Genomic DNA, 22729 nt, shown 5'->3' with positions numbered 1-22729 from the left:
TTTTGTTATACGTAAAATTGTATTGTATTTATTTAAATTTTTACTTTTTAATTATTTTATTTGCATTTTTCTAATCACTAGGGTTTGAGAGTAACGCAATTTCTATTCTGTGTATGTCCTGTACATGTGGCAGAATTGACAAATAAAGTTGACTTGACTTGACTTGACTTGACTTGACTTAACAGTAGGTGGCACTAATGCGTCGCCTGGCTGCAATAAGACCACAGAAGCAGCAGTACAGCGGCGGTGGACTCGGGAGTTGGTTTCATCACATTACGTTCAGAGAAGATACTTTATCTAAATAAGCGACGCTACGCATTGCAATGGTTACACTGACAGTCTCTTTTGTCTTGGTAGACACGCCGGAGTTGCAATGAAGGTATTTTTTTCTTTACATAACCTTTGTTCCAATTATCTGTCTGATTAGATTTTCGCTAGCACCAAACGGCTAACGCAAGCTTCAGGTCGCTGACGTTTCTGGGCTTGTGCTGGCTAAATACTCAAAACGGCCGGACAAACAGCCACTCTGGCACCTGTCACTCAACACTGATTTGACGTTAAGATTATTTAGTTACATTAGGTTTCCAGGTGAATATTGGTCTAGCTTTTTTTCTGCTTTTTTGTGACATTAGGTACCTTAAGTGCTTTTACTGTTGACATTTACTTTATCTATTCACATCTTGTGCTTTATGAACAGCTCGTACAAACCCCTTCTAGTAGTTTCATGTATTATAATCATGTATAATATGCACATATATGTGACCTTGTGGTGCTTGTGGTAACCGTGTATAAATTATACTGATGGGCCTTTGTGGCTGACATATTGCCAGTAAGAACAAGATGTTCTTCAGGATTCAACGTGAAGACACTAAATACTGAAGTAAAGGTGTTTTGTAAATGTCAGGCAGGGGCCTCTTCCATGTGGGCTTCATGCTGTGGTCTGCTGAATGAAGTCATGGGTACTGGGGCCGTCAGAGGCCAGCAGCCAGGGTTCGGGGCCGGTGCTGGACCCTTCAGATTTGCCCCCAGTGCGGGATATTCCACGTACCCGCCCACCAGCTCAGGGAGTCCCAGTCTTGTATGCAAGGCCTGTGGTCAGGCCTTCTCAGTCTTCAGGAGGAAGGTAGGTGCCTGGGTGTTCTGTCTAATACAAACATATTACCTGGTCTGATAAGGAGGAAACATCTTAAATGAATTATTTAGACAGAAGTACTGTGGGCATGGAGAGTGTGCGTGCTTAGCTCATTTTCTCATGTGCATTTTTAATGGGTGTTCTTTTTTTTTTTTTTTTTTTTTTTTGAAGAAAAAAGCATGTAATTATAAAGGTTTAAACGAATTCAAATAGTTAAAAAGAGGCTAACTGGTTTTCTAGAGTGCTGACATGATGAATATTTATTTGTCCTGGGACAAAAAGGCACAAGTTGGGAGGCAGATGGACCAACATGCTAGTGCTCTAATATCTTCATGCTCAGGCTCTCACTCTGTCTGAACCCTCTGCACACCACCATGCCGGTCTAATCCCATATCTTGCATTTATTACTCTTTGATGTTTGTCACATGAAAGAAAGCACCTCCTGTCTCTGTCTGCATGGGAAGAGCAGATGTGAGTGATAGAAATGCAATAAAGCTCTGGTGGCATTCAGTGATTTATTAAATGGTTTTGGTATTTTTCCTGTTTTGACTGTAATAGCAATATTTATTATAAAATATATGTGCATATAAGGAGGAGAATGAGACGGGTTACATTTTTGTCTGTGACGTCTTCCTGCGATGAGATACCTTGCAGTAGCACATGGCGGAAGGTGTGCATAAATCACTAATTCCCTCATTTCCATCACCTTGTTTATCTTCCTCAGTATATTTGCTGCGACTGCAAGAAGAGCTTCTGCTCTCTGTGCTCCGTGCTTCAGGAGAATTTACGCATTTGTGCCACGTGTCATTTGCTGAAGGCGACGGCCTTTCAGCGGCCGCGGCTCATGCGTCTCAGAGTGAAGGACCTGCGTCAGTACTTGCTGCTGCGTAACATCCCCACCGACACCTGCAGGGAGAAGGAAGATCTGGTGGACTTGGTTCTCTGTCATCAAGGAATCGAGGAAGAGGAGGACCCCGACATGACCAGCCTTCAGTCGCGTTCCCTGTACACTCCAACCCCTTCTACCACACAGTCTGCCTCCGAGCTGTCTGCGTTCGCTGCCTCTCAGGAGGAAGCGCTCAGCAGGAGCGATAGCTCTGACACCAACCAGGTCAGAACCAGGTTAAACACATGTATGCAAATAACATACTCTCCAGACCTCTACAGATATTTATGTAGTAATACTTTTCTGTTGGTGCAACGCATACATTTCTAAGAAATTCACGTGAGTGTTTTCCAGAAAATGAGTCGGTTAGAGTTCACTGCTCATCCTTTCAGCTAAATTTGCACACCAACTAAATAAAAACAAATCAGGACTCTAGAAAGCAATAAAAGAAAGCAAATAAGCTAGAAGAGAGCCCAACCTCAAGCAGCCAGGAGCCACTATAAATACTTGTACCAGGCCTGATTATAGAGCAGTAAGCTTGTCTTTGAATGGAACGTACCAGGCATTGTTGTTTCCAGTGTATCAATGGGCTGGCTGAGGTCTGTCTAATCCTAATCTTCTGTTGGCGGCATGCTTCTTGTGTGCAGTGCATACGATGTTTGTTGTTGCCTTTCAGGATTTGGGAGACGGTACATCAGTGTCTCTTCTCAACTTGGATCCCAGTGAAGACACTCCTGAGGTCTTTCTATTTATTTTCCTTTTAATAAAAGTGAATTCATGCATTATTGCTGATAAAACTGTGGTGCAAGTATTAGAGAGCAGTGTGATGAATGCTTAGATGCTTTTGGGTGACTTGGGTTGAAAATCAATGAAAAGAATTTTATTCATCTAAGATCCCAGAAACAGTTCTGCTTACTTGGAGATATGAAAACTCAGTTATGCGTTCATGTTTGCAGACAGTTTAAAAAACAAACAAACAAATAAATTATAATGATTAACAAGAAGCAGAATATGATGAAAAAAGAGTATTGTGTGCATAATATTTCATTTAGTGGTGTTTCCTGTCCTGTAGGTTAGTCCTCAGACTCGACGTTGGGCCAGAGCATCCCTCTCAGACATCTCCAGTTTACGGGATATTGAGGGCCTGTCTGTCAGGCAGCTGAAAGAGATACTGGCCAGGAATTTTGTCAACTATTCAGGGTGCTGTGAGAAGTGGGAGCTGGTGGAGCGTGTCAGCAGACTTTACAGGGAGACTGAAGAGAACAGGAAATCATGTGGGTATTAACTTTCTTACTGTGTTTAAATCCTGTGGGGGGAGGGGGGGCTGTCAGCTCTAAAGCAGTCCTGTTTTTTTTATTTCCTATAGAAATCATCTATAGTATATGAAATGTTTGTAATAGTTAAGATCTTTTGCACATAAACGTGGTCTTATCTTCATCTAAATAACAATCACAGACAAATGTGACTAAACTAATAAAACACAAACACTCATTTTGTCGCATCTTTATTAAAGACTCTGAATAGATACTCACAGTCCAGGCTGGAAGAGTTTATTAACCTCTGTGCTAATTACTTCTCTAAAAAGTCCAGTGTTCAGGTAATAGAGGATAGAGGTTACCTTTCAGGTTAGTAACCAGTCCTTGCATGTCTTTATTAAGTCTGCTGTTCTCAAGAACAAAAAGCGACTGGTGTGGTGCGAAGCATTAAGCAGCCTGCTCAGTCTCTCAGAAGGCTGAAATCTTTGGTCATGTGTAAATTTTGAGAAAAATCACTGAACAATAGGATACGATTAACGTGAACTACTACAGATCTTCTGGATATCCTAAAAGTTGTAGGACATTATTGTAGGATATGTTCAGCCAACAAAAGTTTAAGTGAACACAGCGGTATGTTTGGAGTGAAGAAAAGTCCTTCACACCTATCTGTGAAGCGCGGTCAGTGCACAGTGTAAAAGGTGGGCGTAGCTACCGTGATGTCATCTGTTTGTTTCTGATGTTGTGTTTTGAAGTCTTGAGATTTGTAATCTCATCCTTGCCATCTTTTTTTTTTTTTTTTTTTTTTTTTTTTTTTCTCATTTGAAAAAGAAATAAATACAAACTGATTTGATGAGGGTGGCTAGGCTAACAGTGAAAGTGCTTACTTATTAGCTAACAACTTGTCAATCACAAGCCGGCAGCACGACATCCATAATCCTGTTTTTTGGAATGTAGTATAACCGAGATTTACAAACTAAAGCTAATTTCTTATTCGGTATAATCCAAAATAAGTCACTGAGGCCCTGTCCTACAGACATCTAGAGGACCAGAAGTCTTTTTTTACAGCCATTGCTGTGAATAGGAGAAAATCAGAAGTCCTGACCTTAATTTAACTGAGATGACCTAAAGAAGAATCAAGATATTTTAGAATTACTGATGAACTGAAACCATTATGTAGGCGGCTTGAATCGAAATTCCTCCTGACAGTTGTGCAAGTCTCGAGCAGCTATAGGAAATGTTTAAAAAAGCTGTGGTTGCTTACAAAAACAGACTACCATTTAATAAACTGTAGAGTTAACCTTCTCCAGCCTGTACTGTGAGCCAGTAATAAAGATAATAAAGACAGTAGAAGTAGAGCTGTGTTTATAATTAATATCAGACCGCATTTTATCAGCAAGTTAAACATAGAAATCCAGCTAACTTCAAAGAGTTTACAAACCTTTTCAACTGCATCATGTTGTGTGGTCGAATGAAGTGTGTCAGTACATTTCATTTATTTCTCTTGCAGTGGAAAATGTGAGCAGCACTGTAACCACAGGTAAGTTTTCACCCAACTTCTGTGTGCAGTGTCCTAGATGTCATTGTTGGAACTACATCCTGTTTTTAACCACTGAAACTAAATATCTCTGCTTCCTCTGACAATATTATTTACTGCGAGTGCTATTGATAACTCACACAGGTAGGGTCATTTGAACGAGTTTTTCGTTTAGACTCCTGTTGATATGTCTCGCGCTTGCTTTACTCCTCCCTCATAAAGTGATGACCTTCCCCCCTCCCATCTGCAATGGTGCCATTGGAGGTAAGGCTTATACCTTGTGGTCACATGTTCCATCTATGAACCCATCTGCACCGCACCAGTGTTCGTTGTGAACCTGTTCTCATTTTCCATTCGACCCATTTCTTTGAAACATTTCCATACGTGGTTCTTCCTGTGAGGGGATATTGATGTTGCATTGAGGATGAAAGTTGAATGTTCATTTATCCCACTTAAGAAAATTGAAGATTGATTTTCATGGTGGATCAATCTCCTTCATCTATTCGTGTGTGTGTGTGTGTGTGTGTGTGTGTGGAATATGTGAAGTAATTATATTGAAAACTGGAGTATGTCAGCCCTGTGTGTTCACTCTGAGCTTGCTTCTAGAGATCAAAATTGTGTGGTTGACATAGTAACATCTTGACACTTAGAAACTGCAGGGGTTGTTATTTTGCAGGCGATTGTGGGCATGACCTACCTCGATCAGACAAGGGTGCTTTGTGAAGCTTTGAGTATTCCAGTGCTCTCTTACCCTTTACGCATTGTGTGGTTATATCACTCTCTTTTCTCGCAGATGGGGAGAACTGTCCACTGACGATTCACGACGACAACCTCTGCAGGATCTGCATGGACGCTACGATCGACTGCGTCCTCCTGGAGTGTGGACACATGGTCACTTGCACCAAGTGCGGCAAGAGGATGAATGAATGCCCGATCTGCAGGCAGTACGTCGTGAGAGCTGTGCACGTCTTCAAATCCTAATGCACCTCTGCAGCACCACTGCACCTGCTTCAGACTGAGACTGTACCTTAACCTCAACAATGCAGCTCGTAACCTTCAAATCCCCAAAAGACTCAGTCTGTGGATGTTTGTATTCCCTGAGGTCTCACTTTATTTGCACAGTGAAATCTAAGAAATGTCTTTCTGAAGAATTTTGACTATTCGCTTTCACGAGTGGGCAGAGCGTAGGAACGTACCCTCCAGCAAGTCATTCCTCAAGTTAACATATCTTCCATATCTGTGTTTATTCTCAAATGTCTTAAATGTATTTCTTACAGTTTTTCAAAGCAAAGAATGTGCGGCACGAGCCGCGTGCAGTCTTGTTAAACAACGCTTCACCCTCAGATCTGCCTGTAAACTGTAGCTGGTTCTCTACTCTGCTGGGCATTCCTGAGAGCACCTCACTTAACAACTGCTGCAAGTGACTACATATCTTCATGAGGGCGAGGGCACATGCTGAAGCTCAACATGGGAGAGTGTGAACTAGGTGCCAAATAATGCGTCATGCCCTTATGCTTCTCACCTTTTTTTTTTTTTTTCTTTTTTTTTCTCCCCCCTTCCTTCAGCTGTGAGGGTTAGTGTTGGATTGTTGATTCCTCAGCATGTTTGACCAGAAAGCACTTTTCTTCACAACTGTGTTGATCCACTACTCGCAAGCGACCTAATAGTAGCTGAGTTAATGCGTGCTTATCTTTGAGCTGCTTGAGTTCAAAGCCGCTGTGATTTTTCAGATGGAGTTGACATATAATTGTTCTGTTCACTTATTTTGTTACATAGCTACTTGTATGCATTACACATTTTAAATGATCACACAACGTCTGTCGTTACAGCAATAGCTAACCTCCGCTGTCACCTCTTGATTTGTCTCTTTAGTGGAGACAAAGTACGAAAACCGGTGCTAACTCATCCCACCACCTTCCCCAACCACCTCCCGCGGAACAGTTTTTTTTGTTTTGTTTTTATTTGTCGTGTATTGTTGAGAATGGAATGAAGTGTCTTAACGAGTTGATTTTTCTCATGTAGGAGTAATGTATTGAACTAACTATTCAAAGATATAGCTATGAGTTTACTGACACCTGTGATATAGGAAGTAAATAGGAGTTAATGACTTGATGTATATTTGCATATATGGATCCATATGAGATATGTATATATCTATTTTTTTTTTTAATTATTTGATTGAAGTGGCCCAGGGATTGGGTTCAGTTTATATTTAGAGGTTTACATTTTTCCTGTCAGGTGATTTAAAATGTGTTTAATCTGCATTAATTTGCTTGAACCAGAGCATGACACTGCTTTACACCAGATAGGTCATATCCTACTCCTTAGATTGCCCCTACCCCTGAAACAAATTCTCTGCTTTTATTTTCCCATAAAACCCTGCTCTTTCACAAGCTTTTCGCTCTGTACTGTAACCCACAAAGTCAAAATTGCTGCTATTACAGTAAAGATGTCCGCTACAGTCATGCACAGTAGCGGATCAGGTTGCACTTTTTTCCTTTTACAGAGGGTTTAATTGTGTGCTAGGTTTGGTCTTTGTATTTGGGAATGTTGAACTTTTTATTTTGGTAATTAAAATTTCAATTGAAATCTGCATGTGTCTTTTACTGTCCTGGCTAATGATTACTGAGGAAGTGATCATGTCACAGCCTTTTAAGTTCCAAACACAAAATTGTTCAAGACAAGGCCTGGGTGGTGATGAGAGGTTTGTTTTAGAACACACTTCTTACTTCATTCTCTAAAATTGTATGGCGTTAAATTTGTGAAAAAAAAATAAACAAAAATCAATCCAATAATTTCTTACAACTTAAACACAAACAAAAGTTAACTTGATCTAATTTCACTACTTCAAAAAGTGGTAAAAAGAAAATTATTTTAAACCCTCTTATTGTATTTCTCTGATATTTGGCAAACATGACTTTTTTGCAAGTCATCCACCCATCTGTCATGAGGGGGCTGGATCCTATGCCAGATGTCATAGGGTGAGACGTGGGGTACACACTGGACAGGTTGCCAGTCTTTCACACGACTAACAGTGAGGCAGGCATTCATTCACACTTATGGGTCATTTAGAAGCACCAATGAACCTAACTGCATGTCTTTGGACTGTGGAAGAAAGCTGGAGAAAGACCACGAACAGATGGTGGATTCAAACCCAGGACCACCTTGCTGTGAGGCAACAGTACAAACTACAGGCTTGTGCCAAATGTACAAATTAGGTAAAATCTATTAGCCCTGTGAGAATATGGAAAAAAGAGAAAAGAGCAAAGCCTCGCTTTAATGGTACAAATGAAATTCTTTTAATGCATATTAGCACATCATTTTTGGATTTACAAATATAAACATCACATTCACCTGAGGTGATCAATTACAGCACAACAACCAAAATACAACACCTACTGTAGGGAGTATAGGTTCAAAACTATGCAAATGAGTTATTTGCAAAGGTCAGCGTTAGCAGATTATATAAACCAGAACCAGGTGAAAACAGATGTGTGGGGGATTACTGTATTATCACAAAGTCAGTTTCACAGTTGCTGGGACAGTCAGCTTCCTGTTACTAACTTTTGGGTGTTGAACTTCACCCGCTGGGAGCTGCAACAGGCTTAAATCACCCTGATAAATTACTTGTACTAATTATTTGACCCAGCTATGTGACACACCTATGTCAACTTACTGAATAAATACAAACAGTAATAAAAAAAACAATCAATAAATTAATATTGAAATATTGTTGAAAACCCCATAAAGCAAAAACACTCCACAGTTTAAAGTAGTAATGTAACTGAAGGCATGAGGGTGTAACAGAATATGAAATTTGTTTATCTTTTTTTTTTTTTTTTTTTTTTTTTTTTATCTTCATCAAAAAGACATTCTAAATATTTTTATGATCAGATATATTGTACATGCTATTTTATTTTTCTGATACTGAAGTGATGTTAAATTCAAATGTACATTTTGGCACGCAGACTGTTACAAGAGGGCAAACTGAAGGAGATCATTTTCAGTTCACGGTACAGTCTCTCTGTGATAATAGTTCCTGAGACACTGTAAACTCATGAAATGTTGCTGCTATAAAAATACTGTTTTTCAAATATTTAAGGAATAAAAATAACCCAGGAGTCAATTACAAGCAGGTCTTTATAAAAGTAGTCTCAAAAGAAACACATGCATGCCATCTCTTCTTAACCCGTCCAGTGAATGTTTGTCACCTCCTGACATTAGACTCCAAGGCTTCCATCCAGTCAACCTCAATCTTTCACTTCAGTTTACTGACAGTGATTCAGAGACTTATCACAGGACCAGTTGTTCCATTAAGTGCAAAGACCATCTTTGAAGTCCTTTTATTGTTTGCCCTGTTGGGAACTAGCTTATCTTCTGCAGCAATTTGTCCTCTTTCAATTTAAACGGTACACTCACAGACATCTCTGCGATGAACCTTTCACAGGCTGCCTTGGTCACCTGCTTGCAGAAGCGAAGGTCTATCTGACAGATGCTTCCGCAGCGCTTGAAGAAATTTAAGGAATGGTCCGTTACTCTGTTACACACTGAAAAAATGAGGCAAGGAAAAAGGGTTAGAAGAACAGAAAACTGTCAGTCCTGCTAATTTAAAAATGTATACGTCTCCAGACTAATCACATCTGGCATTCAAAAACTGGGCTTTATTGCTATAAATGTAAACCGGGGACTTTGATAAGGCTGGGACTAAAATGTAAATAAAAGCAGAAAGCAATGATCTGCAGATCTCGCGCATTTCCTTTTTTCAAAACAGTACACAAAAAACTGAGAAAATGTGCAATTTTAAGAAAAATATTACCTCATTTTTAATTTGATGGCAGCAGCATGTCTCACAAAAACTCAAACATTGGGATGGAGGCAACAAAAGGCCAAAACAGTAAGTGGTACTAAGAAGAAGCAGCTGAGGGAATATTTTTAAACTAATTAGGTTAATTGGCAACAGGCCAGTAATGTCTGGTTATTAAAAGTGCATCTTAAAGAGACACTTAAGAGTTCTTTAGAAGTGAAGACAGGCTTTACAAAACACTGCCCTCACAATTCTGGAGAAATCTCCTCACAGCAGACAAGATCAACAATTAATATCGGATGCCTGTTATCTCCTGGCCCTCAGGTGGTGCAGCACTAAAAACAGGCATGATTCTGTCATTGAGAGCAAAACTGTTATGTGGTCAGAAAAATCAAAATGTCAAATTATTTTTAAAAACCATGGACACCTGATTTTCTGGACTAAAGAGGAGAGGGCTTGTCATCCAGCTTACTACCATCTGTGACGGTATGGGCGGACTTTAGTGCCTATGGAACTGGCAGCTTGCACATCTGGAAAGGCACAATCAATGCTGAAAGCTATATACAGCTTTTAGAACAACATATGCTCCCACCACAACAATGCCAAGTACATGTCCTAGTTTTCTGAGACATTTTGTTGCCATCAGATTCAAAACAAGCTAATATTTTTCTTACAATTGTAACATTTTCTTATTTTAAACATTTGAGATGTCATCTATGTTCTGTTATGAATAAAATATGCGTTTACAATATTTGCAAAGCATTGCATTTTGTCTTGTTTTTTACATTTTACACAATGACAGTAAAGAAGATTGTAATTCTGAGTACCGTTGCTAATTCAAACAAAAAAAAAAAAAAACACAAGCTAAGTGCACAGTAGCTGAAATGCTAAAAGCAGCATATTAAAGGAAGTAAACTAACCAATGCTAAGTATACTAATCTATTTATTCATCTCAAGTCCAAGTATATAATTTCCTGGAACAATCAAGCACAACCCACAGCATTTAAATAATTTAGTGGCTAATATCGATGCTTTAGCAAAACCCCCTATTTCGCCTTCTTCCTCTGTGGTTAACACAAGAGTTGTTATTGTCTTGTATTTTCCATTACTTTTGAAAACTTCTATATAATTTTAAACACTTATTTTGACTGCAGTTTATTTTACAGAGTTGGTTTACTTGTTTCAGTTTTGTTTTATTAGTTTCAATGTTTGTTTGTTTTTATTTTGGCACCCAAAAGAGACACCAACACAAACAATACAAACACTTGAGCCACTGGAAACAGACACACCCAGTCTCAATAAAAATATCAATCATTGTATGTCTTATGACAAGTTCTATTTTGTCCTAACAGAGGTGCTTTCTGTGTTATTATATGGAAGTATGAGTTTAGACTGACCATCAGGTTATTTAAAGGACAGGAAGTGTGCCATTTATTTGAATTCAGCCGCCCAGCTGAACTTGTATGCAAGCCTGCTGGAAAAAAAACAAACATGAAAAAGCCTGATGCCTGTATATTCCCATGACTCCACGCTCTGATTCAACATCTCACCTGAGAGGTTGATTTCTGTGAGGGAATCTCTGGTTGTGGTCCCTGCTGCTGTCAGCAGGTTGACTGACTGGTCATTGATATGGTTGCAGTATCTAAGGTCCAGCCTGGAGAGCAAAGGCATCTGTCGACTTATGAGGCGTAAAGACGTGTCGGTGATGTCCAGCCCCGCTAACCTCAGTTCCTCCACGTTCCGCAACTTGCAGCGGTTATCCAGCTGGCCTGTTAGTTAGTTGGTCAAATAAAAAGTAACACAGAACAATTTTAAATTTGATCAACACCTCAAGATTATAAAAGTCTCTGACATTCAAGTTCACGCTTGTGTTTCAGTTTGAAAACGTAAATCTAAAGCAGCGCCTCCTGGAAAAATCTATTTTGGGGTTTGGAATGAGAGCAATAACCTTTTCAGCTACTGAAAAGCTTCCCACTCCAAGAGTTGCTCTATAAAATAGTTAGCAATGTGTAACTGAGTACCTAAGAGTTTTAACATTAACACTTACGCAAGTTAATGTGAAATGATTAGTAACTGTGTTTATGTTGCAGCTGTTAAAACTTAACTTTGAGTATCATTTATGCATAACAGCATGGCAGGCAGGAGAAAAGGGCACATTTATGATAGTAGTTGTGCTTTACCTGGTCTGTTATCTGTGGGAGGGGAGAGGAGGTCCCTCATCTGTGCATCTTTGAGTCCCTCCACCCACTGCACATCGAGAGTGCGCAGCAGAGGGCAGCTGGAGGTGCAGAGTGCAGACACAGCAGCCCAGGAGCAACCTGACAGCCTTAACACTCGCAGACCTAAAACATATAGTGGCACTTTAAAACACTGATTTGGGGGGTGGGGGTTCTGTAACCTTAGATCAAAAATCCCTTATAGTTAAGTACCTGGCAGTCTGTTAATAAGCCAGCTTAATTGTTTCTTGGAAATGTTGGTCCAGCTGAGGTCCAGGGAGACTGGCTGTCGGCGGATAATCCCACTTAGCATGAGTGGGGTGATTGAGGTGCAGCGGTTCAGATCTATCTTTGTCCAGAGTCTCTTGTCACAACACCTAGCAGAAATAAAGATTTGTGTTGAATGTCAGGTCTTTGTGTCAAGGCAGAACACTCTAAACCAAACTGTAACTGCTCCTCCACATTTCAGAGGGTTTTTTTCTCTTCTGCACTAACTGTAAACATCAGAAATATATTTTAAATCACTGTTGAGATAGTGCTGTGCATTTACCATCTGTTCCACGTCTTGCACACTCTCATGCACACACACAGCTCCTGGTGTGTGAGATAGCGGAATATCTTCATCCAGAGCTCTCGCTGGATAATGTGTGCTTTTCCATCTTTTAGAGGCAGTCTGTCGGGAGGCGGGCTTATGGGAGGGGGCCGAATAACGTGCCGCTCCATTTGGACACACTTGGGTGGAGAGCGCGGAGGAACCGGCCGGGTTGTCGGAGTGCTCCTGTTGAAGCCCAGCGGAGTGATCTGACTTGGGTAGAAGTGTCGCAGCTCCCAGGAGTTCCCATTCATCTCTTTGGTCTTGAGGTGGGCCCTCTGATCCCCGAGCTCATTGCCGTTGCAGAACAGCTTCTTGGGTTCCTCGTTTTCCGTCTCTGGTTCAGGCTTCAGTGGTTGCCGGTTCTCATTGGCCATGCAGTCCTCGGTCTTCTGGATTTCCTGGGTAAGTGCTTTGCTCAGTTCCCGACTCAGCTCTCTGTTAGGTAAACGCCGCTTACGCCGAGCCTTTGGACGCGGGCCTTTTTCCTGGGTCTCGCTCCCGCCCTCACTGCTGGGGCCGGCCTGTGGAGAGCTACAGTGAGACTGGTCACTGTCTCCAACCGGTGTTCTAAGGCTGAGATTCAAAAGGTCGCTCTTGGAGTCCCTGTAATCCACATCATCTTCAGGGTCTCCAGAGCGCCCTTTCCTCTCTACACCGCTCTGGAAAAGAGGCTCCCTTCCGTCTTCATCCTCTTCTTCAGCATCTTCATCATCCTCTTCTCTCTTGATTTGTTGAAGAAGTTTGGAAAAATAAGGATCATCTGACCTTTCCTGGAGAAACAAAAAAAACAAAAACAAAACCACATGTCAGGGCTCTAGATCTTTTTGCCACGTTTGCACTGATACACCTAAAAGTTAGGCGCACCCACATTTTTCAACTGCATCACTTAACACTGCAGTTTTACATGTGCACTTTTTTGGGGGGAATATTGCTGTCCATACAGACAATATTGATTTAGAAATGATTAACTAACAATCTTGTCAACACAAGGTTCTTTATTTGGAGCACAGTTCTACAAGAAAGATAAGTTACTGAAAAAGTGTTTGTGCTTGCAGTGCTTTGGCACTCTTTGGTAACTTTGTAGACAATGTTAAAATGAATCATCACATCGGCCTCCTCTGGCGACCTGTTTGCTGCTGCCTGCCGCTGAAAGGCAGTGGGGAGAGGGGACACTTGGGCAGTGCATTTATCGCAGCACATGTGTTTTCTGGATACACTGTGCTTTTTCAGGTTCAGAGAATGATGGCTCCTTGTCAGAGCACTGGCTATGAATTTCAGACGGATCAGGCCTTAACAAAAAAGTTATCAATAGTTCTTTTTACATCTTATTACCCACAGCTACATCCACTTCTGTCAGGCCTAGGCTACTCACTAGGGCTGGGTATCATCATTGATTTCTATAATCAGATTTACAAGGTCCCGATTGGATTCAATTCAGTTTTGCCTCAGACAGTCTGGCGTTTTATAGCAGATAACCTTAAAAATATTCTGCAATTTTGCATAATTTTAAAAAGTTTAAATTTCTTCAGTATTGAACAGCAGAAGTTGCTGCCCTCTCTTGTCTGAGGTCATTAAAAAAAGAAAAGAAAAAAAAAGCGTCAGATAGCGCTGTAAACAGCGGTAGTTTGGTGGGTAATTAAGCGAATTAATAATGGCGAAAACAGAGATTTGAGATGGGAAACTATTCTTAAAGTACACAGAGAGAGAAAGCTGTGCATGAAGTGTGATTTTATCATGGTGGAAGCAATACAGCAAAAGTCAGAGGGAATTAATGACGACATTCACGTGCTGTTGGGTAAGAAAGCCAAGAAAGAGAAAACTGATTCTGATGCGTCGGGTCCACGCTCTGTGTTTACGTCTTTGTGCGGAATTCTATCCACCTGCACTTTCAAACGTACACACGAAGGACCACAGGAATATCTGCACCACGGCCAATCAGAGAAGTCCCGCCCCTGACTATGTCTGACCACACTGAGACTTTTTTTTTTTTTTACTCGAACATCTGGTCGCACCGGTGCGAACTAGGATTTTTTTTTGAGTCGCACCATTGAAAAATTTGGTCGCATTTGTGACCAATTTGGTCGCACTCTAGAGCCCCCAAAATACTGCTCCATTTACACACTGTACATTATTATACAAACCTTCTTCCTCACACTGAGATCCTCTTCCTCATCATCATCAAACAGCTTCCTCTTTTTCCTCAGTTTGTCCTCGGGCCGGGGCCGTGGCAGGTTGCTGGGTGAAAGCACCGGCGGCTGGCGGCTGAGAGACTCCTCGGGTCGGTACCTGGGTGTCTCCTCTTTGTCTGACCTCCTCTTAGTTGCTGAAGAAGCGTCCCCTTCCTCCTTTGTCACAGGCTTCTGTTCCCTCAGCAAAGAGCCAGGGAGGTTGGAGGCATACTTGAACCCCGGGCCCCTTTTTTGCTTCAATGCCAAAGGGACAATAATTGCGAGACAACTTTATACCTTTAGCCTATATTGACAAGAAAAATACGCTGTTCCTAAAAGTGCTCCTATGGTTTAATAAACAAAATCAATGTGACCGAGAACATAAGACACAGCAGTCAGAGGTTTCCTGCTTCACTGCCACATGTGAAAGATGACAAAAGTATAAACAGGAAGTGGCAAGTTGATCAACACACGCTTTAACCGAATATTGAAATAATGAAAGCAACAAAAGCTCTGTAATGCTAATTAATTCTCTTTTGTTTCCAAAACACACTTGATGAGCTGAAACGTGACATAAAAACCGTGACACACACATATTTGTACTCACTTTTCCACTCTTTCCAGCATGGTTGCATTTAGGACATTCCCAGCAGTTAGGGAGTTCATCATTCACCACCCCCGAAGCGTCGCACACCTGATAAAAACAACGGCCAAATGAGTCGGATTTCAACTTGAACTGCCAGCTCTCGCTTAGTCTTGTGTTCAGTGTGTTTAATGCAAACAAGGCAAGGGAAGTGAAAGTGGCTGTTGTGACGCGTACTTGTTAGGCAGGTCAGCACAGTTTAACCTCAGTCGCTGTTAAACATGCCAACTCTTGCTTCATGGATTACTCAGAAAAGGGAAGTATAAACAGTTAAAGATCTCAACTCGGCCTAAATATGCTGTTACAAATCTAAACTGCTGTATGAGGTTCCAAATATATTCTGCAACAAGACAATAAAACAGCTAGGAAAAACCTGTAACGAGGCACAAAGAGGCAGCCTCTTTTTTTCTGTTTTGTTTGTTTGTTTTCTACTCTTTTGAGGAATTTAGCTGATGGCATTAAAAATTCTTAGCTCTTGCATGCAAAACAAACATGCAGACCATGCTTCAAAAACTGGTTTGACCAAACATATGCAAATAGCAAATTGTGTTTTTGCATAACAGGTTACAAACAGGGTGTGTGCAGTGTGTTGCCCTTTTTGGTCATGATCTAATACAGTTTCTTTTTTAATCTGAGAGTTTGTTTTTAAACTCCTGACCTCTTAAGCTTTCTTAAGCATGTGTTCAGTGAAACCCTCAGCGTGATGGTGTCATGTCGGAGCCGTAAAATCTTAAGATCCACATCACAAACAAAGTTTTTTTAGCGTTATGTAAACATCAACATTTCTACCCAATTATCTCCTCTGACTGCGATTCAACTGCCTGAGTCACTCCTGTCATGTTACAATGATCTGAGATTCCTGGCACATTACTGCAACAGTGTGAGTCACCGTCACAATGACTGTAATGATGAGGTGGAGTTGTTCAGCTGTTCCCAACGTAGGCGCCCTTCTGTACCTTCAGGCAGTTGGGATGGACGATCTCATTGCAGATCGAGCACTCCATCAGCATAAAGTTAAACTTGTCCTCCTCATCCTCCAGTGTGTCCTCCTTCCCGGCTTCTTTGCACACTACACACACTGCTGTGTGGGGCAACACAGGCTGCATGGGGCGAAAAAAGAAAAAACAAGCAGAAATAAAGTTTATTAAGCAGTGAATGCTTTGGAAAAACAAAGCTGACAGTGTTACATGTCTTCATGGATAATTTTGGCTCTAAAGCTCTACTGACTCACCGCGATGCACTGTCTCATGATGCAGGACTGCTTCATGCGCCCTGGTCCACCAAACTTCTTCATGTCCTTACAGAAGTGACACTCCCCGCATTCAGACCGCAAGCAAGCCTCGCACTTTCTGCAGCGTGTCCTCCTGCGGCGGGCTCCAGAGGAGCTGCGGTTGGACGGCAGCTTAACAGCTGACGACGTCCCCATTTTGGGTTTGGGCCGGTTAGCTGCCCGCTGCTGGAAGGCAAAAAACGTAAGAGACATTAGATGATAACTCAAAATGAACAGACTCTCTGTCATTGAGAACATGGACACAGGACCTTTAAGCAAACTAACAGGTGAACAGATATCAGACCAAACGGCTGAAATAACAGTAATCAGCACAAGGAATCCAATCAAACTGGCACTGCCATCAAACTGTGATGCATGCATTATGTATTTATTTATAGGCTATTCTTGCTGCTGCTTAATTACATGTGAGTCATATGACCCAGCTACTAAAAAATTCCTTAACTAAACAAGGAATTTAGTTTAGTTCCACCTTGAACTTGGGATTTTACTATCCTTCGGCAAACAGAGCCATGTGGAAACAGTTTATACTTAAGCAGCAATTAATATTAATTTTCATCAATTAATTTCCCTTAATATTTCCTAAGTAATTATTTTGTCAACAAAATATCTGAAAAGTTGATCATGATCTCTCAAAATAACCCCAAATTAAGGTATTCAGATTACCATTTCAAGTAAAAAGTTCTCACATTTTAGAAACTGGAATCAGTGAATATTTGCATGTTTTTGCTTTAAAAAGTACTGGATTCCTATTGGATGGAACATTAACGACACATAAGTGGTGTTTGTAGGCTTTTGATATACAATTATTGTGTTACTGATTAAACAAATGATTTGCTTCTTGGCTACTGGGTTAACTAGTACTCACTCTAAATCAAGTTAACAATTAAAAAAAAGAAAAACAAAGCTGTGGTGAGGGTAGTGTCTCTACCTTACGATATGAAGCACCTTGAGGCAATTTCTGTTGCGATTTGGCGCTATATAAACTGAACTGTACCCATAATGTAGGCATGTCAATGAAATTGTATCCTCACAGTGCATGTTAAGCTTAGGGTTAAGGGTGTCACCTTGAGAATTGTGACAAAAGCATACTCCAAATCTTCTTATTTGAGTCACTGGAAGCAGCAACAGTGTGATGCTGTGGACTAAAAATAAAAACAGTAATTTAACGATCAGACTGAAATTTAAGCAACCAATTATCTAACTGAATCCTGAAACCTTAATTCATTTTGTGATTTTCTCACATCTCCTTCTTACTCTCTTCCCTGTTGCCATGGCAGGGCAATATAAAGCACTATGAAAATAAGACAAATCACACAGGAGGAGAGGTTACCTAGGCAACACATTTGCCTCTCTGATGGCAACTGTTTGAATAAAAAACTGAGAGAGATGGATAAAAATAAGCTCAGAGTGGAGCTATGATTTGTGCTCTGAGCACTTTCCTGATGTCATCTATTCTTATTCTATTACTGAAATCACACACGGCCCACGCACGACGGCTCATTTCAGCTCTTTGACCAATTATTACTCCATTCATTTGTATAAAACACCAAATTACAATAAATTAAGATCATTCAAGCCTCTGCGGTTGTCTTATGTGGAAGATGATACTGAGGCGTTGCAGACAGGTAAAACAAGATGTTCCAGGCGAACGATAACGTCACTCTTGCTTTCTGAATGATATTCACTGGAAGGAGTGGAGAAACCAGCCCTAAATATGTGCTAAAGAAGCTTCACGGCAAATTGCTAATAACAACAGTGACAACATGTTTCTTCTTGTTTAACAGAAACTGCTCTTTGGAGCGTTTTCCCCCAGGAGGATTTTGAAACGCGTTGTTAGATCTATCCCTTTACATATCAGAGTTTCTTCTGTTGTGTTGCTGTCAGCTCAAGAAGTTGTTCTTTGCCTGCTGCTGCTGCTGACAGAGCATCTATGCAAAACCAGGCTAAATGATCAAACCAGGCAAAGCTTATTTTCATGGTGCCAAGCTTTCCATTAATCCATCTGACTAATACGGAAATATGAGAAAGAAACACAGAAGAAAGGACAGGTGCTGTTGCTGCAGGTGTGGCTGATACCTCACCATTTCCCTAACCTTATCTCACATGACTTTGTCTCTCATAGCATATCTAAAGTAAGGCCAAGTCTCTGAGCAAATAAAGTCCATGCAAAGTTTAAAACTACAACAAAAAACTGACATGTCCTCCATTCCCTCCATGTCTCCAAATTTTATTTGGCTGCTTTTTTTTAATCCCAGATGTATCTCCTCCCGTGATCACTTAGTAGCCAAATGTGTAAACCACTACGCTACAGATCCACTGTCTCTGCACAGACACTAATTGGCTGCTGAACCCTGCAAATAAAAACATGGCCCATATTGCTGTGACACAATCTTCTGACTCAGCATCAGCGTGGATGTCAGCAAGTGAAACTCACGTTTGCCTTCATCTGCTGCCCGGGCTCAATTAGCACAAATAACATGTGCTGCTCTCCCTATAATATGTCACAACAGAAGACTTCAAAATATGATCTTTGATGCTACACTGCTTGTGAGTGTTGTGGATATAAACATTGTGTAAGAGCAGGGGTCTGACGCTTACATCAGCACTTCTCCCATTTCTCTTGAACTGTACATGCCAACTGTGTGCTGGAGAGACTTGTGCAATATCTAATGAGCCCTGTGAGAAAGTATCCATGCTGCTGACCTCAAATGAGCATGCACATAAGCCACATTAAAGCTTTATTTCTGTTAAAAATCAAACCCATTTGCCCAGTTTGGGGCCACTGGACTACTAAGTAACAGAAGTAGAGACACTTCATTGTTACCCTCTCCCCACCCCCACCCCCTTTCTCTGTCCCTGCTTCCTCAACGTTTTTGACTAAAGCTTTCTTAAAGGCGCAGAGTTGTGGGACAAGTTTTGGAAGTGAGAGGAAATCAATCACATGAAAAACAGTTTCGATATAGCAGGTTAACCAAAGTGCACGATAAAATCATAAGTTGGCCAGCATAAAGTCGGATGGCCTTCACCGTTAAGGTAGTGGGTGATAACGAGGTTGTGGTCGCAGCCACGGATCTGTAACCTCACTGGATGAGGCTGCTCGCTATTAAGAGGTGGTCAGTACAAAAATGGGTCGGTTGTGGCTAACAAGATAGATGGTGTCTAGGAGGCGAGGACACGGTGTGTTTTTGGACGGTCACGGAACACAAAAAGGAGGAACTCCAGTTCTTTTAAATGTGTACAAATATTTAGCTTTGTGTTTATTCGCTATTACCTGGCTGACCGAAGAATAAGGTTTAAAACACACCTTCTCCTTTCAACCCGACTAACCTACATAGAGAGAGGAAAAGCGGATACAAACATTCACCTGAAGTAACTGACGAAAAGGAAAAAACGCCAAAACCCTTTTTTTAAATCGAGAAGCATACAGAGCAAAGTAGAGTTCACGAAATTAAAATACCTGCTCAGATTCTGAATCATATTCCTCATCGTCTCCGCTCAGTGACAAGGCCATGTCTCCTCTCTCTCATCGTTTGAGAAAACTAACATGGCTGAACAAGCTAAGTTCGTCCCCCCCCCTTCCTTCACACCAAACACACACAGGCAGCTTCTGCAGGCTGCGTTCACGAACCATAGGAAATATCAAAACTGACGTAAAAAACCTAAACGACACAACTATAATTCAAAATGTATTGGAAAGAAACGTAAACGCAGAGGGTTGTACAGAAATTTAACAAATATACAGGTTTCTGGGATGGTTCGTTATTGTATTAACACCCTATCCATATGACAATAAAATCGCCTAAATGTAATTAACGTGGCATGTTAACGCAACGTCGATGAAACAGGAAGTAAAGATAAGCAGGTAAAACAAGATGTCTCCCTCCCACACTCGTCCGTCTTTGCTTTTGTCTTGGCGTTTGTAGGCAGTCTATGGGCTGTATGACTCAGTGGCAGAACAAATTCTTCAAAGGTTTATTTAATGCGTTTAACCTTTTAATCCTTATGGGCTTAGCAGTTTACAAATAGCATTAAACTTCAAAAACACTCAGTGAGTTTATTCAGGCGTTTGTCATCAAATGTTGATAAGGTGATAATGTGTTTACTTTTAATAATTGAAACTTTAAAAATATTCCCAACTATACAGCCATGTATGTACAGTGTATAAAGTTCACCTAATGTAGCTAGATGTAAACACTCTTAAACTAAAAGTGAAAAACAGCACTTTGATTTCCCAGTCAAGAACTGTCTTTCTTATCTGATTTAGCCTACCTGACAGCAGATTCAACACAACGTGAAGTATGTATTACTCATTGTTTGGTTAGTTATATAATTATGATGATTAAACACAGAGTTATGTAAAGCAAGAATGTGTGTGTAAAGATTGAACATGAACATATAGACGCCACCCAGTGTTGAAACTCAGTTTGCTCCAGCTACAGTGTAATGGCTTTGGAATTATCTTGTCTAGGGCTCCTGACGGTGTAAGAACAGATTCATAGGTCAGTGTATTCACGACACAGGAGCAGTTCAACATAAAGCAAAAAGTAACATTTCTAATATTCTCTGTGAGATGTTTGGTTGTGCTATGTCTGGCCCCCGAATGGTTTCCCCTCCCACTGGCAGACTACTCTGGCAGTTCACAGAGAAGTACCACAACTAGATCCCCCCACTGATACAAAAAGTGTACGTCCGCCTACTGAATGCCAGGAAATATACAAGTGGTTACCTTGTGGTAATTCAAGTGTTGCAAAACTTTCTGACTGAAACCTCACTAAAAGGACCTGCTGTACCAAAGCAGAAATGTTTATATTTTAAATTTGTATTGTAGCTTGTTTTTAAATTCATTGCATTATCATTGTGTAATATCCTTTTTAAAGATAACAAGAAACTTTGAAAGATTTGTGATTTACCAGATATTTGTAAATTCTCATCTTGAAGTTGCATAGCAGGATTGATACTTTGTTTCCATCCTCTAAGTTGAATATGTAGCCCACTGAATTGTGTTAAATTACTATTATCTGTATATTTAGGAAACTGAAATAAAATACTTCAAACACAATATGAAAAAATGTTTGAACTTTGTCACGTCCTTTTTATTTATATTTCATGGCAAATTTAAACAAGAGCAAACCCAAAGTGCTTTCCAGACAGATGTGTTTATATTCTACATCTCTGTAACAGTGCGGCCTTTTGCGGCTGGATTTACAGTGAGGAAGACCAAGATAGTGGAACGAAGCATGTATTCACAGTATAGCTCCCCTCACAAAACTGTATCTAATGACAACTAGCAGCCTTAAATACATCAATTTCAATAAATAAACATACAAATACATTTTACATTTTCATAAACAAACAAACAAAACCCTCAAAAAACCCAAGAAACCCAAGCCTTAACCCATGGCCTCTCCCGGAACCTTTAAATGGTGTCTGGACCCCCGGGGAAGCATTTGCCCAAACACCCTGAAAAGGACACAGGAAAGACAGGTTAGTAATCATATCCTCTTTGCACCACCTTTACTTCAAATTTTTGACTCGCACACAATCACACTTAAACTTCTTGTGTGCAAATGTTCTTCATGTGCAAATCTATGTTTAAAGTGCAATGCTAAATAAAGTGCTGGATAAGTTGCTTTTAATACAGTAAAAGGTGCTCCTAAAGTGCTACACAAATTATAATATGAATAGTAGTAAGGGAGTCCTCTTCCTTACATTTCCTCCCCTCTCTTAAGTGCAAAGTGCTTCAGTCCTCTGTCATCCTGGATAAACAGTCAGTAACCACATTTGACTTCCCTGGCCTGTACAGGACCGTAAAGTCATGATGCTGCAAAGACAGGTACTATCCTGCAATGCAAGCATTTGCATCCCTCATGCGGTTCGACTACTGGAGGGCACAGCGATCAGTCTCTAGAGTGAAGTGATGTCCCAGAAGATAATACCTCAAGATCTCAATAGCCCATTTTCATGGCCAAACACTTTCCCCACTGTCGAATACCTCGTCTCCCTGTCAGGTAGTTTCCGACTCAGAAACACCACAGGCCTTCTTTCACCATCTTGCTGAAGCACAGCTCCAAGGCCTACTTCTGAAGCATCTGTTTACAAGATGAATGGCTTGCTGAAGTCTGGGCTGTATAGAACTGAATGTGTGCATACTGCTTCCTTGAGCTCTCTGAATGCATGCTCACATTCTGTCCAACACACTTTGTC

General features: G+C 40.7%; 2 protein-coding genes across 6 annotated transcripts; one reads left to right on the top strand and one right to left on the bottom strand.

The window, feature by feature from the left end:
* Positions 1-209: 209 nt before the first annotated feature.
* On the top strand, positions 210-7401 carry rnf34a (ring finger protein 34a). 3 transcript variants are annotated; one of them, XM_085474898.1, is made up of 8 exons: positions 210-379; positions 905-1123; positions 1857-2243; positions 2695-2757; positions 3091-3292; positions 4782-4811; positions 5031-5072; positions 5602-7401. In XM_085474898.1, exons 1-8 carry the CDS (start codon positions 374-376, stop codon positions 5787-5789), a joined length of 1137 nt encoding a protein of 378 aa, XP_085331024.1. In that variant the 5' UTR covers positions 210-373; the 3' UTR covers positions 5790-7401. The 3 variants fall into 3 exon arrangements, with proteins under 3 accessions (XP_085331024.1, XP_085331026.1, XP_085331027.1); XM_085474900.1 differs by lacking the exon at positions 5031-5072; XM_085474901.1 differs by lacking the exons at positions 4782-4811; positions 5031-5072.
* Positions 7402-8624: 1223 nt separating this feature from the next.
* Positions 8625-20131, bottom strand: kdm2ba (lysine (K)-specific demethylase 2Ba). Of its 3 annotated transcripts, XM_085474897.1 has the most exons (11): positions 19983-20131; positions 16466-16690; positions 16191-16334; positions 15199-15285; positions 14565-14855; positions 12379-13193; positions 12042-12205; positions 11793-11954; positions 11163-11381; positions 11010-11083; positions 9264-9355 (listed from the first exon to the last, which is right to left on the bottom strand). In XM_085474897.1, exons 1-11 carry the CDS (start codon positions 20034-20036, stop codon positions 9341-9343), a joined length of 2250 nt encoding a protein of 749 aa, XP_085331023.1. In that variant the 5' UTR covers positions 20037-20131; the 3' UTR covers positions 9264-9340. The 3 variants fall into 3 exon arrangements, with proteins under 3 accessions (XP_085331021.1, XP_085331022.1, XP_085331023.1); XM_085474895.1 differs by lacking the exon at positions 11010-11083 and having other exon boundaries at positions 8625-9355; XM_085474896.1 differs by lacking the exon at positions 11010-11083 and having other exon boundaries at positions 8625-9355; positions 14565-14846.
* Positions 20132-22729: the final 2598 nt, after the last annotated feature.

The sequence above is a fragment of the Copadichromis virginalis genome, linkage group LG12 (genome assembly GCF_057382275.1).
Source record: "Copadichromis virginalis isolate Kocher_CV1m ecotype Utaka linkage group LG12, C_Virginalis_male_GT1.1, whole genome shotgun sequence".
NCBI classification, from domain to species: domain Eukaryota; kingdom Metazoa; phylum Chordata; class Actinopteri; order Cichliformes; family Cichlidae; genus Copadichromis; species Copadichromis virginalis.
Note: the sequence above shows the minus strand (reverse complement) of the source record. Positions and strands in the feature narration are given on the sequence as shown.